At 40.1% G+C, this 18,235-nt stretch overlaps 1 protein-coding gene across 4 annotated transcripts in view; it reads right to left on the bottom strand.

Moving 5' to 3' along the window:
* The window catches only part of SEPTIN11 (septin 11), a 119,839-nt gene that overhangs the window by 52,147 nt on the left and 49,457 nt on the right, over positions 1 to 18,235 (bottom strand). For all 4 annotated transcript variants that reach the window (XM_039845514.1, XM_039845517.1, XM_039845516.1 and 1 more), the window contains exons 3-6: positions 14,897 to 15,092; positions 8,913 to 9,099; positions 5,423 to 5,584; positions 976 to 1,072 (exon numbers count right to left, since the gene is read on the bottom strand). In XM_039845514.1, coding sequence (XP_039701448.1) covers positions 976 to 1,072; positions 5,423 to 5,584; positions 8,913 to 9,099; positions 14,897 to 15,092 — 642 coding nt within the window. The remainder of the gene's footprint in view (positions 1 to 975; positions 1,073 to 5,422; positions 5,585 to 8,912; positions 9,100 to 14,896; positions 15,093 to 18,235) is intronic.

The raw sequence follows: 18,235 nt of genomic DNA, 5'->3' as shown, positions 1-18,235 counted from the left end.
ACCCTTCACAATAACTCTCCCAAGCAGACACTGTGACTCTTGTTTTGTAGGTGCAGAACCATGGCTTTGCTCTCACAGAGGCAGCAGAGTCTACATTCAAACACTGTGACACCTGGCTCCAAACCAGGCCTATGTCTACCATTCCATGCTGCCTGGCGCTGTACAAGGCAGTTTTTATATACCATCTCCTTCAATTTTATCAACAACACTATGAAGAAAACTTATTAGAGAGAAACTGATAAGATTCATAAAAATTATAATTTTCCTAGGCATCTCAAAGGTACTGTTTCTTCTCACTTCTCAGATTGACTGCCTTCCTTTAGAACAAAGAAAAAGGAAGACTGATATATCTCAAACCAATGAAGGAATTTCTGTACCCATCTGACTTAATCTACAGCACCGGATACCCTCCTCCCGAACACACAGGGCTAAATAGAGTCCTTGCCCATTAAAGTGGCATGTGAAAAGCTTCTCAGGCTAGAGACTGTGGTCATGCCCACAGTGCTAACTAACTACAGGTCAGATATTCTCATAATACTCATATATACTCATATAATACTCATATATTAACTGAGATAACATTTAATTGGAAACAATTTTTCAAGAGATAATGGAGAAACATGTACCTTCTTGTTTGCAAGAAATTCTTTACAGCTTTCTTATATTCTGCCGATGAAACTGGTTCAGACTCCTAGGTAAGAACTCTTTTCTATTAGACATTTACACTGAATTTCACAAGCCAACATTCTTGAGAGGCTGCCTCCCTGGCACTAGGGCACTGCAGCCACTTCTCTCCATTGTATACCTACCTGGTCACTGTCTTCCTCACCTCCACAACTGCCAGATGTGCAACCCTGCTGCTCCCTACCTGCCCATGGTGGAGGACCTCTCCGAACATGACACGGAGGGAAGAAACGCGGTTGGCCACCTCAGTGGCTGAACATGAAGAATCCCTCCCCAATGATGCACACATACCCTGCACCACACCCCAGGGGTACTGCCTGGCCTTGGCCATCTTGTTGCCGATCTTCACCTCTTCAGTGCTGCCGACCACTGCAAATGGCAAATGGACCTGCCAAGCAACACAAGGGCAGAGGGTACAGTAAATCCTCACTTAACATCATTGATAGGTTCTTGGGAACTGCAACTTATAAGTGAAACAACTGTATATAGAAATCATTTCACTACAGTCTAACTGATATAAATAAGAGTTAAGTTCCTATGGCATATTTTTGGTTATGAAAACATCATCACACTTTTAAAGACCCAAAACACTTCTAAAATTAAACATGGAAATACATGTTAGTTATACATACATTTAAGAAAGATTAACGAAAAACAAGTAAGATCATGATTTTCTAACCCGCTTATTCGGGGGTGGCTGGAGCCCATCCGGGCAGCTCGGAGAGCGAGGTGGGACCCCACCCTGGAAAGGATGCCCTTCCACTGCTGGGCACACTCGCACACACCTACACTCAGACTGGGACAATGCAGACATACCAATTCACCTAACGTGCACATCTTTGGGATGTGAGAAAACCAGAGTTCCCCAGAGAAAACCCACACAGTGATGGGAAGAACGTGCAAACTCCACACAGACAGTGGCCCTGGCTGGAAATGTTTTTCCTCATCAATGTTATAAGGAAATGACATTGAACAAAACAAAATTATTTGAGGCCCTGCCACAGTTCTCTTCCCTAGCTCCAGCAAAGACTGGTTCTCCATCTACTTCTCCTCCCTTCTGCAGGCCGCTACTTAGTGACAAGAGAAATGAGGAGGGTAAAAGGTGGAAGTCCGCAGTCCTGTAGGGTGGTCTTCGTGTATCCTAGCCCTCCCACAACCAAATTCTGAATATTTGATATAAGCTACATTCAAGGAGAAGCTGTATGGGCCTTTACAGCTTCAGATGCAAGCTGTCCCATACAGTAGCCATTAAGATATATGGCTCTTGAGAACTTGATATGGGGTTTATGGGATCAAGAATCTAAATTTTACTTCACTTCAAACACAGATCTTCTAAAAGAGAAGAACCAGTTTTGTCAATGTGATGCAAATATTATCTTTTTGGTACTTATTTTATATTGAAAAATTTTCAATTATGTTAGGAGCAACTGGTATGTATCCAACTTGGGATGTGCTATAACTGCGAAATACATATTGGATTTCAGACTTACTATGACTATATCTCATTATAATTTTTATATTGATTATATGTTACAATGATAATATGTTGGATATACTGAGCTAATTAAGTTCTTAAAATTCATTTCATGTCTTAAATTTTGAATTACTTGTGTGGCTCATATTATATTTCTATTTAATAGCACTGCTTTAGGCAGTTGATCATTTCACAAAATTTCAGTCAGAAATACACTGTAGTCCAAATTATTGGCCCAAGGCTTGCTTCCAGGCTTATCTCAAGCAGAGATGGTATTCAAGACAACGGACTGCATGTTGGTTAGCTATGGCTGCATTCTGCGGGGAGGCGTAGTAATTCCATCTTTTTTCTATTAGCAGAGAAGATTTGAAATGTCTGCTCTGAGAATTATTATTTAGGGTTCCCTGATCTTCTACTACAGATAAAGTGAGAAAGATGAGACTGTTTTAAAGGTAAATCCTCTCCCACAGACAGCCTGACATAACCCCAGCCCCAGCTGCCCGAGTGGTACTTTGCTGCTTGAGATATTTACATTTTCTAGTTCGTCTCATACGCCATAGGAAGGAAAGAAAGCACATCTCTTTCTCAAACTCCCAGTCTGTTCCCTGAAGCTGAAGAGCAACAGGGCCCTTCCAGCCAACTTTTTGGTATAACAACCAAGGAAACTGCTTTCTCCACTCAAACTGGGTGTTAAAAACATCCACCAATGAAGTCTGTTTTCCACATATCGTATAGAATTTCATCACCAGGAACTGGGTGCAATGAAGAGCCTAAAAGAAAATTTCTTGATAAAGAGCAAGGTCGATTTGAGAATGTCAAAGATCTTCAGTTTTATTAATCTGATAAAGTGAAAAAGAGAGCAAAGGTTCATGGGTATTTTCTTTCCGAGAATTTTAACACAAATTTAGTTTCATGACCATGCGAAATGACTTAAAAGGATGTGGAGGGACAAAAAGAGAAAATGAGATGATATTCATTCGTGTTAATTCCTGAATCCCACACTGACACCCAACTTGCAGTTCCACGGCGGAAAAATAAATGCCATATGAGCCTGAGCCTTTGACAACGGTGTAAACTGCTCTGCTTAGGTAGCAGTTAGCATAAAGGGCAAGAGTATCAGCTATTAGGGCCAAACTGCCTGGGTTCAAATCCTACTTCTGCTACTGACAGTTGCGCAATCTTAGGTGCCAGGCTGCAGTTTCCTCATACATGAGGTAGAAGTAATAGTACTTCCCGTGGGATTGTTGTGAAGATTAAATATAAAGCCTCACACAGTGCCTGGTGCATAGTAAATGCTCCATAAATGTCAAAAATGTCAGCTGCTACTATTATTATGAAGTTCTCAATACCCAGAACCAGAGAATTTTAGAGGTAGGATAGACCTTACATTTATCATTCAGTTCAATCATGAATAGGAATTTCTCTCCACGTATCTGAGTTGAAACACAATCTGTTGTCCACCTATCACTTACGATAAGAACTCACTACTTCAGTAAGGTGTTTGCTGCGTTGTGGTGGTGTGGACAGTCACGCTTCATACTGGGCCACACACAACCCCTCCCTGCTCTTTTGCCCATTAGTTTTGGTTCTGTCTTTTGAATAAGTCCCATCACTCCTCCTTACGGCAACCTTCCTTTCACACCCTCTCATGACTATTTCCCAGGAAGAATCTGCTCTCCGGTTTCTTCCAGAGCCTTTACTATCCCGGCCACAGGAGGATGACAGCCAGAATGAGTCGCCTGACTCAGAGTGTGACCAGACTAGAGCAGAGCGGAGCTGGACTATCTCTGCACTAATGAGATCTCTAAATTTTAAATTCATAAAATCACAGCCCCAGAGAGGGGGAAAGTTATATTTGCTTCCAAATTTCTAATCATACTGAGATTAATTTAAGGAAGAAATCTTCCCTAAATGAAGACAGACTGCAGAAACAAGAAGCAGTTTTGTGGAGTAACACTGATCTCCTAAATTATGATGGCAAACAATGCAGGACTGGGGACCAGGTGGGTTCGGTTGAAACCTCGGTGCTGCTATTAACTAGATGGCTTTGACCAAGTCATTTAATTCTCTAGATGAACCTCAGTATGACTCCCTTTATATGAAATGTCCAGAACCAGCAAATCTAGAAACGAAAAAGTAGATTAGTGATTGCCCAAAGCTGGGATGGTTAGAGAATTGACAGCTAAAAGGTACATGGTTTCTTTTAGGGTGATGAAAATGTTCCAAAATGGATTGTGGCAATAGTTATTCAACTTTGTGAATATATGAGAAACCACTGAATTGTACAGTATATCAATAATATCTCGAGAAAGCTGTTAATTTTTTAAGTGTCACTAGAGCATTCGACAATGACTTAATCAGACATAACTTTTCGTGACTGGATCTTCTAATGATAGCAGAGCATACATCAATCTACCACAAATTTAAAAAATCTAAACTGACTTCCACTGCCACTAGCACAGTTCTGAATCCATTTTTAGCATGTATTCAGGTAAGGCCAAGAAGCTATTTAATAACATAATTACATTTCACTGGAGGTCACAATTTTAAGAATTTTAAAAATAATCACTAGGCACCAACTATGTTACAAAGAATGCTACTTTTATAGAAGTTATGCATTCTCAAATGAAAAAAGATGTGTATCATCACTGTGGCCTCAGAGAGGAGCCATGCCTCTGAGATACAAAAGGGAGCAGTGGGGACAATTTGGCTACCAACTGGCAGGACAGAGGTGCACCAGGAGAGCCTCCGTCACAGGCATGCTGATATTGCTGAAGCTTTAATCATTTATTTCCTGATCAGTTCCTCTGTGCACTGTGGAAATGTTACCTTCAATTGCCGGTTTACCTAATGATTCAGGAAAAGGTGAGGAAATAGAAAAGGAGGGAAAGGCAGAATCCGATCACAAAAAGTGAGGCAGGTGGACATATTTCTGCCAACACTGGCAGAAGCAGAGATCTATTTCCTTTGAGCTGCACTGTGTGAAAAAGCGCTGGGCTGGCATTCCATTCCCACAAGATTTGCTGTAGAAATCATAACTGTTAGAGTGGGAAGGAAATCTGACACCATCATGTCTAACTCTCCCATCTGAAAGACAGGAAAACTGAGGAGCATGGGGGTTAAATGCCTTGAAATAGTGGCAGAACTGGACTACACTGAAAATGTCAGATTTCCAGTCCAGTGTTCCAGCCACTTTACAGTACTGCTACTAAGAAAAGTTTTCAGGAAAATCGCTGGTTGTTCCTTTCTTACTTGAGGACTTACACTCATTGTTGCATTAATCTCTGCCACCGTTTCTTCATCTGTGGGGAACTGATATATCTGGACTCCATTGCTGACTAGTTCGCTCATGATCTTACTCTTGAATTTGTGCAATTCATTCTTGGCGATAGTGTCAGCTTTTGCAATTATTGGAATGATGTTCACCTATAAAACAAACAAATCCACTTTTACATAATTCTGACATTAAAAAAATTACATGAATAAAAAGTAGCAAAAGACTAATAAAAATTGTAAAACTTCAGTTAAAACAGAGATGGTACTAAAAAAGACTTTCTACCTAGATGCATTATTAAGGAGACATAGGACAATCTTTCAGTTTCATCTGTGAACACTTTTACTTCCTCCCATCTGGCACTGAAAGCATAATCGTAATTTCCTCTCCTGTGCTACCTCATTCTTCTTTACAGAGTAAAAGGAAGTGTTCCCCTTTGACAAATAGCCATAACAAAGATGCCTATTCTTTGAATAACCAACCACTCCTTTTAGGCCCCTCCCAGCTACTTCAGATCTTGATTTTAGCATGCTCCTAACATTGTAATAACAAAGTTTTTGTTAGTTACAATAGTGGAATATTCAGCTCTACGCAGGATAACAACCTTTCTTTTTCTGATAATCTGAAAATTGCTAGAAGTGGAGAACCTAAGTATTGACCAAAACACAAAGTTTCACCTACCTCTAAATTTTTCAAAATCACATCAACTAATTCTTTTGAAAGTCAGCTTCTATCACATTACTCCTTCACGCCAGAATGAGACCTAGTGCCAAAGGTAAGCTCACTTTCAGAGCATTGGTTACAAAGACCAGGGAGCACTCAGAGTTTGATAACCATCGCAGAAAGCCCAGAACGAGAGCCAAGGATGTCCTCAAGCACAAGCCCCAGACCCCAAGTTGGGGGTATTCTTCTCCTAGCTTCTGTCAGCATGGTCCGCAGGACACACTTCTAAAAATTCCTTTTTAAGATTAACTTTCGTCCGCTCCCTGACAGGTACAGAGGTTTCAGTAAGAGGCTGCTGACATCCGATACCTGGGGTCATGCTCTCCACTTAGCTCAGGTGAAAAGGGAATGACTCAGTGAGAAAGCAGGCCTAGCCAGAGAAGAGACTTTAGGGAGGTTTTCCAGGTCATGTCTGCATTCCTTTGCTTCTCCTTTTATCCCAAGAGCCAAATCAAAAATCCCGGATAAACCAGCATGAGATGACGTGCTCACAGAAAAACTTAATCCTGACTGACTCCTAATCTCATCATACTTAGGCTTCCTCCAGCAAGTGGCAGGCTGAAAACACATCACTGTCGGTGGGGGAAAACGTTAGGCTTGGGACCTGATGAACGAAAGACTTCCCAGGTGTTCATCTTGGCTATCTCTTGTATACATTCAGTATTCAGTTAATATCCACACAGACAAAATGGCAGAGCGTCATAGTTTCTTGGCCAACTTGGTCAGAGTAGACAAACAGACCAGACAATTTAAAGTCTCCTTTTAACTCAGCGGCAGGTACTTGCAAATCTTTTCTGAAATCATCATATATTTTGCATAACCCTTCACTTTACTTACGTAAACAAACCTTTGACAATACTGTGTTCAGATGCCACCTAACACTAATTCTACAACATATCAATCCATTTAAAGCAGTTTAACCCAGGGGTCCTCAACCCCCGGCCACAGACCAGTATGGGTCCACAGCCTATTAGGAATGGGGCCACACAACAGGAAGCGAGCAGCAGCTGGCAGGCCAGCGAAGCTTCATCTGTAATTGCAGCCGCTCCCCAGTGCTAGCGTCACTGCCTCAGCTCCACCTCAGATCATCAGGCATTAGATTCTTACAGAAGCACCAGTCCCTGGTGCCAAAATGTTGAGGACCACTGGTTTAACCTGCTTTGTGATGACTTTTTTTTTTAAAGCTATGTGGGGTTTTTTTTGCCTTATTTTCTTTTCCTTTTTAAATCAACTGTACTAAACATAATCCTGTGTTGGATATTAGCCTGGCTGGTCTATACACTAGGCCTCAGTGAAGGTGCCAACTCCCTCGCCAGACTTCCCCAGCCCCGCTTTCAAGGACATGACAGCACAGAGAATAGGCCTCACCGCCCAGGACCCCCACCACCACCACCATGGATGGCTAACTGCAGCTGAATCAGACGAGATGAAGAAAGGTTTCTATTTATTCTCTCAGCAGTACTCTAGCTGCAATAATCCTTTCAGGCTGTTAGAATATTTTTCTGTAAAACAAGAGGAGCCTGGCCCAGCTTCGGCTGCTGCAGGCCCCTTGTGGGCCAGTTCAGACAGAGACCTTGGGGACAGGCGATCTTCTCAGCCTTCTCTCATTATTATGTCCCCCTGGAGAGAAAGCATCTTTTAAACAGTGTTGTATAGACAAAAAATACCATCCGACAAAGCCCTCCGAGGATGACAAGATTTTTTTTTATTGAACTTGAAAGGAGGTTAGAATCTAGGAGAAAATACCATAGCTTTGTTTCGTGGTGATTCTCGTTGCCATTTGCTGCTGCTCTATTTCAGAATGTATTATCTTCCACTTATCTCAAAATGGAAAATCAAATTAATTGTAAAGTAGATCAGCTAATGTTATCAAAACTCCTCAGTCTTTTCCTTCAAATTCTGTGAAAGAGAGGAGTTATCAATGCGGAAAGATCAGGGGTCAAACTGAAACTAAGATCTTCCTTCTTTTGAACACCTGGGTACAGTTCAGTTTTAAAATCTGAGCAGCTGGACCATCCTTATCGAATTAAAGACAAACCTTTTAAGAGATTTAGAGAACGTTTTTAATAAAATAAAACAAATCATGAATTTATTTTTTGATCTCCCTAAATTTAACCCTTCCTATGGCCATTTCGGTATGTCCACTATAAAATTCCCCAACTTTCATCAGAGCATACACTGATGCTAACTTAAGAAATAAAAATACTTTGTAACAAAGTTACACAGTTTTGTTTTCTCTTAATATTCAGAGAGGTTAGGTTTAGAAGCGTTTTTTTCACAGTGCTAACCCCCACAGTTCTGTGACTCAGAAAACACAAATTACAGGGTTGTGGGGAGGGGTAGAGAGACAAATAGGCAGAGCAGGGAAAATTTTTAGGACGGTGAAACTACTCTGTCAGATAGCTACATATCATCACACATTTGTTCAAACCCACAGAATAACAACAGCAAGAATGAGCCCTAATGTAAACTATGGACTTTGGGTGGTTATAATGTATCACTGTAGGTTTATCAATTATAATAATTGTGCCACCCTCTGGTGGAGGATGCTGGTAATGGGGGAGGCTGTGTTGGTAACGCATGGGGGTAGGGCTAGATAGGACATTTCTGTATCTTCCTCTTAATTTAGCTTGACTCTAATACTACTCTAAAATATAGTCTTTAAAACAAAACAAAAAAAACAAATTACATTGTAAGCAGAGAATAAATTGAGGCCTTTGCATAACAGGGATCTAAAAGGAGAGTGGCAGTGAGTACCTTACTGTCCAGCTTTTTCATGGTGACCAGGTCCAGGGACTTCAGTGAATGTCCAGTAGGGGCAATGAAGTAGAGGCACGCGTGGATCCTGGTGTCGTGGTAGTTGAAGAGAGAACGCTTGATCTTCAATTCCTCTTGCAAGTAGGCCTCAAACTGAGCATCGATATATTCCACTATCGGCTTATAGCTAGAATGCAGAAGAACGTTTTCTAAAATACTTGTTCAGGTCAGCATGCTTCTAGTCAGAAAGCTCTTTGGGAGTTCAGCGTGGTACTGTTCTCCAGTAAAGTCTTCACTTGTTCCCTCTTCCCTAAGAGCTAAAGCTCCAGCGCCTTGGCATCCCAGGCCTTCCATCTCTCGGTCCCAGAATGTTCTCCAGGCTCCTCTCTCCCGCTCCCCCACCCCACCCAGATTACCCTCCCTTTCTCTCCCAGCCATGCACAACGAGCCCTGCCTCCACGCCTTTGCTCATGCGAGCCCCTCTACAGGGTCTTCCCTTGGCTGACAGTAAGGCTTTAAGACAGAGATCATAACCATACGGAGCATGCTGTCACTTCCCCCATGGCATCCACGAAGATATTGTTAGAAGATTGTGGCATTCTTTCCTGTTGGACCAAAACTGAGCCTCAAAATCTGTCCCAACAAAGTGATTCTGACAGCCTCTACCAACTGACTGGCATTAGTGCACGAAATAAAACTGTTTTGTGAGTTCAAGATACAGCACCACTTCCTGCTGGGAGCTCTTCCCTTGTCCTTTGCCCCATTCCTCCAGAGAGATGAGGGGTTCTCTGTGCTCTCACAAAACCCTGTGAACGTTCCATAACTTCAGCCATAAACTGAAGTGCCTGGACCATTATGATCGTCAAGATTTTTTCCAACTCTAAAATGTTATAATTTGAAGGTAAACTTTATAACTCTCTTCTCACCAAATCATAATTCAAATCCGTTTTAGATAATCATGTATGATTCTATTAACTGACCAAAAACACAATCATTAACAGCATATTGGGAATTTACATTCAATAAACCATATGTTCTTCAGAGATTAAGTAGCACACATTAGGTCACTATGGAAAAGCCATGAGCTCTCTCAGGTTTCCAAGGGGACAGTTCAGAAGTTAGTGCCAGCAGCAATGAGATTGGTCTATTAGGAATATAATGGGTTAATTCTCCCCAAACTAATTGCCTTACTGAGGAATGATTTAAGCTTTATGAAAAATAAAAGTCTTCTAATACTCAACTCCCAGGCCCATAAATTAACTAAAATTCTTGAAAGGGAACTGCAAATCTTTTATAATGAAGATGACAGCAGACACTTTAAGAGAAAAAACAAACAAAAAACCAAAATAAAAATAAAACTAAAAAGAAATTTATGACTAAAACCAAAGCTGTCAGATAAAAAGCTTTTTGATATTTTTCCTTGGTAATTTATGACAAACCACTGATTCACTTTAAGCAGACAAAATCTCTAGAGGTTTAAAGAAAAAGTACAATATGCCTCAGCAATAATAAAGTTCTAAATCACAACAAGCAAAATTCCAATGAAAGGATGAGCAACTGATAAGATTTTTGTTTTCAAATTTTAAGATATAGGCAGGTACTTTATAACAATAGTAATAATCATTATTATTAAAGAATAGTTATATAGGATGGTGGTTAGAAGTATAGATTTAAGCTAGAACACCTAAGACCAAAATCTAACTCTACAACATACGAGCTGTGAACTTTGGACAAATTATTAAATCTCTCTGTTTCCTCATAGGTAAATCAGGGACAAAAACAGAGCTATTGTAACAAATAATTGAGCTAATATATGTAAAGGACTAGCATATAAAAGTACTATATAACTATTACACAGCAGCAAACAAAAATCATACAATCAATAACAAATAAGAGAAAAGCAAGTCTGACTGTTTTTAAAAGACAAGGGAAAAAAGGGGGAGAACTTACCCTCACCAGGATCCTTGGTAACTAACTGTTCTGCTACTGAGTACACACCCACTAGGGAAGTGTACCGGGCCCCTCCAATGAAGTCCCCTATGCCCTGTCAGTCCAGGGCCTACTCTTTTAGTCCTTGACCCTAAGGCATGTATGATACCAAGGCATGCATGGGGGAGGGGAATCGAGGTCCTCCCCCAGAACTCTCTTAGCCCCCAAAAGAGGAAAAGCAGCTCATAGCTTTTCTGCCTTTCCAGTTCTTGATTTTCAGTTTCTCAGCACCTCCCCCCACCGATAGTAGTCCATGTATGTTCTGCTTTGTATTAATGTCACTTTTAGCCTCTGGTTTTGATTATGATCCTCGAAGATTATGGGAGGTGAGGAATGCTTTCTCCCCTGGATTCAACATATCCAAAGAAACCTACTGTTCTCATATCTTGGCCCCCTACTGCCTTCCTGTGAGGGAGTCCTGGCCAATCTTTTGATCTCCTTCTTTCCAGTCTATGTGGTCTCCCTGGAAAATCGTATTTATTCCTGTGTTTTACTTGCCATGTCTACCTGATGATGATAACTCACAAATCTCTACTTCCAGCCCAGATCCTTCACCTGAGCTTCAGACCCATCCACCTTACTGCTTATCAGATATTTCCATTTGTTCTTCTAATTAAATGTGTCCAAAATCAAATTCTTCATCTTGCCCCTAAACCCACATTTACTTCCCCATATTCTTCAGCACAGTGAATGGCATCTCCAGCCACACTGCTAGCCAAATCAGAAACTGGGATTCAACCCAGAAACCTCTCCTCCTACCTTCCACACATGAAATCTCATCCATTTTGTGTATCATTATAAACTAATAAAAAAACGTATTCCAGGGAAACTCTTTACCAAAATCACTGTTGCCTATGTCGAAGATTTAATTATGTTGATGAAAGTTTCCTTCTGATGCATAACAAGCCAGCCAACTAAGTGGCTTTGTACTCACTTTCACAATCTTTTAAACAAATTCTCTGTCCTTCTCTCTCCTACTGCTTTCCACTTGTTATCTACATTCCCAGTCAAAAAGATAAGGGTGTTTAATCCCTATTTTGTCTTTTGCTTGTTTCTATTCTTATAGAAAAGGACACCTTTTCTATTCAGAATATAAAAGGACACCATTTATATTCTGTTCGGCAAATTCAAACTTCTCTGGATTGTAGCCATATAAACCAATAGAAAACAGCAGGAGTGGGGATCATGACCAGACCTTACATTTTAATATTATTTCCTTTTAAGGCATAAGGATATTCTTTTACCCACGACTCATTCATATACCTCCAGCCATAAACACACACACACACACACACACACACACTAAATGACATAGGTTGACCCTAAAAATGATGGAAAAAATATTTTACGCAATATTTTCTATCTAACCAAACTACTCACTAATTATTCTTGCAAAACAGCCAATGCCATCATATAAAAGGATTCTCCGTTTTATATATAACCAGATGCCTACCATGTATTTTTCTCTATATGGCTGTTAGCCAAAGTCAATTTTCTTTATCCCTCAACTACCTATACCAGATAGTGTAAAAAACAAACAAACAAACAAACGAAAACCCTTATAATTTAAAGAACAAACAGCCCACTTCGATTCCATTTTATAACTCTGATGAAGATGTGTTTGGTGATTGTGAGGATTCTTCCTCAGTGGATTTCAATCATCCATGCGTTTCAGGGCTAATTATCATATTAGCTACTGATTTGTCACTAACAGTCTAACTCTCACCTCCCAAATGTAGGGCTAATTATTCAATTTCCAGTTCTGCAGCGAAACTGGGTTTCCCTTCTTCTCCAGATCCCTTTCTTTCCTCACTGAAGAGTATAGACAGCAAAACGAGGAAGCCCTTGCACCATGAAGAGGTTATCATGCTATTAAACATAACAGGAAACCTTACCAGATCTCTCTTCCTGCCTCCTTCTATCTAGCCTGGTCCCAGGCGGATAATGATGCAGGAATGCTGACATGTCCAAAGCCTAGATAAACAAACTGGGACATTCTTGAAGTCTTGCATCGATGGCAGAAAAGCTTGCCTAATCCCCAAAGTAGTAAAATAATCACGGGTTTAGAGAAACAGTACATCCCTTCCCATATGGTTACACATCAATGCAAAAATGCACATCCCACTCCCAATTTTTTGATGGATGCAGGGCCTATCTGAATAACTATTTTAAACAATAGTCTAGTCATTTAGGTTTACAGTCAATAGTGTCACCACTGCCTTCTGGGGCACATAGTTCTAAATGCCATTTAAAGAGATTATGCAACAGCTGTCAAGAAATTTCAGAAGAAAAAAAATATGTGGTATCTAGGTTAGGTTAATATCACACTTCCTCTCTTCTAAATCTCCTTGGAAACTATTATTTGACCCAAATGAGTCAGATAATTTTTTAAAGAGGCCTCCAGATGCAATTATGAGGATCAGCATTGTACTTGCTACTTGCTGTTCAGGTGCAGGCGAGTGCAAACCCACCAGCCTGAGGGCTAGCCCCTGTTTAGGGGAAAGGCAAAAACTCAGTGGCAGTGCTGAGGCAATGATGACTCTGAGCTAAAACAGCACAAGGAATCTTAGCGGCAAGAATGTGAAAGATGGTTCTCATTCCTGCAGGAAGAAATCCTGAAAAGGTCCAGTTGCTGCCTTCTAATCAGTGAGTATACAGCATGGCATTCTCTAACTCCAGGGAGAAACCCATGCGGGTTGGAGAGCTGGAGATATGCGCCTTGTGATCACGCAATGACCGGGAGCCCCCAGCTTTCTCCCGGGCTCCCACAATGCACCTACGCTTTTTCTTGTTGCCAGGGTTTTCTCTTCATCCACTCCACTTGGCATTACAAATAGCCTTCAGGCAGTAACCTCTCCATCATGCCTTGGCATTGAGGTCATAAATTAAAAGCAACTGCTCAGCTGCAGGGTCTGAGCTCAGCTGTCCCCCACCCCAACACAATGTACAGATAGTCCATTTTGACCAGATGCAAAATAAAATCTTTCTCACTATATCTAACAATTGCTCCTGTTATTACAGGGCAATGTTTATTAATAAGCATTTAAATTGCTCTATAGATAAAACAGAGCTCAGTGCTCAGCTACATAATGAACTAAGTATTTCTCTCATTACTATGGTGCTCATATATATCAGAGATAGTTAAAATATATCTAGACAGTACACATTTCTAGATAAAAATAGTTCAAGTTTCTCTTTTTGAAACACATGCATATAATATACAGTTTTGAGGAAAATGAAAAAACAAACAATTAAACAAAAAACCCTGATGCTACTGAAGTTTCTGAGCCCTGAACAAAAATACCACAATTTATTGCATTGGTGTTTTATTCTCATAATGCTGTCATTGCTCCAAAATGTCTTTGGAAGCCCCCTTCTGGGATCATCTTTAGGACTGGGACAATTTTATTTTTTAAGGTTCTCAAACTTCTTTTAAGAATGAATGTAACATTTAAAAGAGTCAGCCAGGAATTACTAAGATTTTTCCAAGAGCTTTCATAAAAAACATTTTCTTCATTTTGAGGTTTTAGGAGCAACACAAGGCAGAAGCCACACAGGGAGAAGGGCTCCTCTGGTAAGCAATGGTGAAAGCATCTGGTTACCTGGGACAGTTGTGGTGGAGGTTCTAGAGACCTGCCCCCAGGGTCATGGGTACCAGAACGATGTAAGGTGGTTGGTGGCAGGGGCTTCTGCTAACTGTTCTGTTAGGTGGTCGTATGTTTCTCTAGATTGATTTTACTGTTGGGAAAGGCCCCAAACCTGGTTCCATGGCCCTCCTTGAAAAATGCTGTTAAGTTAGCTTATTCCTTCTAACAAATCCCTTTTCTGCTCACTAGCTAAAATCAATTACACCAGCTGATTCTGACCTCAAGAAAATTGGGTGGTAGAGTTGGATCAAGCCCCATAACCAGTGAACATTTAGCCTTTGAATTTACCTGGGATGGGTCCCGTTATCTCTTCATCCATTTATATCCCCTCAAAATCCCAAGATATACCTGTCATCTTTATTTATCTGGTCTCCAAATCCCACAGTGTCGACGATGGTTAATTTCAGCCGGACATTGCTTTCCTGAAGCTCGTAACTTCTGGCTTTTAACCGGACACCTGGTTCATTGTGAGTAGCTGGGTCACTTTCAAATTTGGTGTTGAATAAAGTGTCCATTAACGTGGATTTGCCAATGCCTGTCTCACCTACATGACCACAAGAGAGTAATCAGAGAATGTGTCAGTGCCTGTCAGATATCAGTTCGCTTCATCAGGAGCTTTTCATAATGTTTGTAAAACTTGTTAAACAGTCATTATCACCAGAAATTCCTCCACAAAAAGATAGTCAGTTCTTTACAAGTGTGATCTATCGAATACCTCCCTAAAAACGTCTTAATGAATTTCAGAAATTATTTAGCAGAAAAGATCTTGAACTTACATTTCAAGATGCTCTTCTTTACCTCTGCATAGAGAAACAGAACCTGTGAGTGGTCAGTTTGTACATTACAAAGTGTATCTCTTCCTCTCCTAATTATTGGAGTACCAAACTGTGTCACTTAAAAAAATTATATTGCTGAGTTTCTATTATTAGGAAAAAAAGACTTAGTCCATTTATATCGAATTATCTGATACCATCTAATGTTGTCAAAAATAATTAAATTTTCCGAAACAACACTCTTAACAATAACCGCAATAATAACCAACGCAGCTAAAGTTACTGAGTACTTACTTCATGCCAGGCCCTGTGGCAAGAGCTTCCAAACCATGATTTCATTTAAACACTATTACTACCCACCATGAGACAAACAGGTGTCCCTGTTCCCTCCGCTTTACAGACGGGGTTCTAAGGCTTAGATAAAGGTTTAAGTAACTTGCCTAAAGTCACATTGTTAAGTGGCAGAGCCAAGGTTCTAACCCAAGTCTGTGTGATTCTAACACCCACACTCAACCAACAAAGAATCCAAATTTACTATTATAGAAAAAACCAACTGCCTAATATTTTCCAGTTATAGTTATGAATTTGTGTGAATCCTCTATATTATCCCCATGTACTTTCCTTATTCTGCTGGAGTCAAGATGGCAAACATCTAGTTAGATAGCTTTCTCAGTTGCAGAGTGATATCTGTGACAATGAAACTAAATCATGTTAAATTGGCCTTACTAATTCATTTATAATTTAAGTCAATAGCGTTTACTAAGACCCTGATATGAGCAAAGCAGAATGGTATTGATAAACTAATTAAATGGTTAAGACCCACAGGTGGAGCCACAAAGAACTTTAGCCTGACCTCCATAATAAAGCCAAGCAAAATTCTCAACTCTAAATCTTATACTGAGTCAAAAATAGTTGGCAGTGAGAAAGAACCCACCCTTGTCATTGATGGTGGTGGTGGCAGTGACTGAATCTGTGATGGCAGAAAGAGGGAAGTGAAAAATCAAAGAATTATACATAGAAATGTCTGTTTGTTTGTTTGTTTTTTAATCTGGAAAATTTCCCAATTCGATTTCCAGCTCAATTTAAACATGCCAATATGTTCCAGCCCTTTCAAAAAATCCCAGGAATGGTTCTTCTTTTAAAAGATTGCTATGACTTTTAGGATGGTGATAATTCCATGGAAGGAAAAAAGAAAAACTCTGGGATTTATAGCATTAAGGCCACTTTCTCACTGTAATGACAAAACCTACTTACTATTTAGAAGTTCTGTATTACTCATTGCTTTCCAACATAATGCAAAAGCAAAGTAGGATGGTCTTTTTGGACGTGAGCTTTCTCTAATTAGAAGCCTCATGTGGCTTGCCACTAACTACAATGATTCACTTAGAGGATAAGAGTTGCTCAAGTGTGCTTGCCCTCCCATTGGGCCCCTAATACCTCTAAGATCAAAGAATTTCCTCTTTCCTCAGCCTTCATTCAGTCAGTATTTTTCCAGTGCCTACTGTGTACCAAACTCTGCCAAGTTCTGGGAATACAACAATAAACTAGCCTGCTATGGTATTCTCCCATAGTTTAGAATCTGACCTGAAACATGACTGAATACCAATCAGACTCTATTATTATGGGAATATTTTAAGTGTCTGCCATAACCACATTCCCCTTATGAGCAAGACCATACTTTATACTCTTTGACCTTACTAGTAACCGTAGGTAACTGGATCAGGGCAAGCCACATGAACAAAGGCACCCATGGAAGTCTGATCATTATGCTCTGAGAGAGTACTCCTTATTAGACAGGAACCTGCCTATCCAATCAGAACTTCTCTCTTTGGGAGTTTGAATGAAAGACATACAATCTGCACACAAGGCAACGGCATACAAAAAGAAGATACGCAAAGAAAAGTGAATAAGCAGAAGCCATGAAGCAGCAAAGGTTTTAGGTAAATCGAAGACATGTTGTTGACAGACCGTTAGCTGAGAATATAGAAGAAACAGAGCTGATAGAAACAGTAGAGCTTAGTATTTGAAATTCATTCATTACTAATACTTGAGTATTTACTATGTGACAAGCGTAGGTGCTGGGAATAAAATGGTGAATAAAAACAGACAACAGACTCTGCTTACACTTCTGTAATATCCCGAATGTTGTTCCAGATCACCATTAAATCTGGCCATATAACAGTTGAGACTGTTTCTTGTCTTCCTTGCCTTACCTGAATATTCTTACCAAAAAAGCCCATTAATAAAAGTAATCTAAACTAGTCTCTGCTTCCTAACATGGTAGAGCTCAACAAGCTCATAGCCAGGATTCACAGCTTAACAAAATAACTTTTGAGCAAAACAAAGTTGCCATGTAATGGATACAGAAACAAAACAGGGCTCTCACTCTTAAGGTACTTGGAATCTGGTAGGCAATTCAATTCTGTAGGTACTCCAGTCATTTTAAGTACCTGCTACATGTGTAACTTTCTCAAGTGCAGCAGACTTCTTTTCAGGATTTACCTATTTTCAGAGCTTGTGTAAAGGAATGACAGCAGAACTACCTTATAAAGGTTTCTCCATAAGGTAAAAGTTCTGTCAGTAGAAAGTGACCCATTCAACTTTCATCTCTTTCCCTAAGAACAGCAATTAAAGACTTCAATTTCCATGGCAAGGATCCTAAATTACCTTGACAGGACTGAAATTAACATCTCATTTTACTAGGTTGAGAATTAGTTAAGCACATGTAAATCAGGAACACCATGCTTTCTCCTTTTTTAAAGGTAAGGTAATTTCAATTATCATTTATTACTAAGGTGGAAATTATGAACGATTAGCATTCCTGGCCCTGCTTTTAGCTCAGGGTTAATCAGTGGGTTGGAAAACCACTGTTCTAAATTTCAGAGTGCTTTACTTTCCACTTCTATGCTCTGTG

The sequence above is a fragment of the Pteropus medius genome, unplaced genomic scaffold, assembly GCF_902729225.1.
Source record: "Pteropus medius unplaced genomic scaffold, Ma_sr-lr_union100, whole genome shotgun sequence".
Classification (NCBI taxonomy): Eukaryota; Metazoa; Chordata; class Mammalia; order Chiroptera; family Pteropodidae; genus Pteropus; species Pteropus medius.
This window is presented reverse-complemented; position numbering and strand designations above follow the sequence as displayed.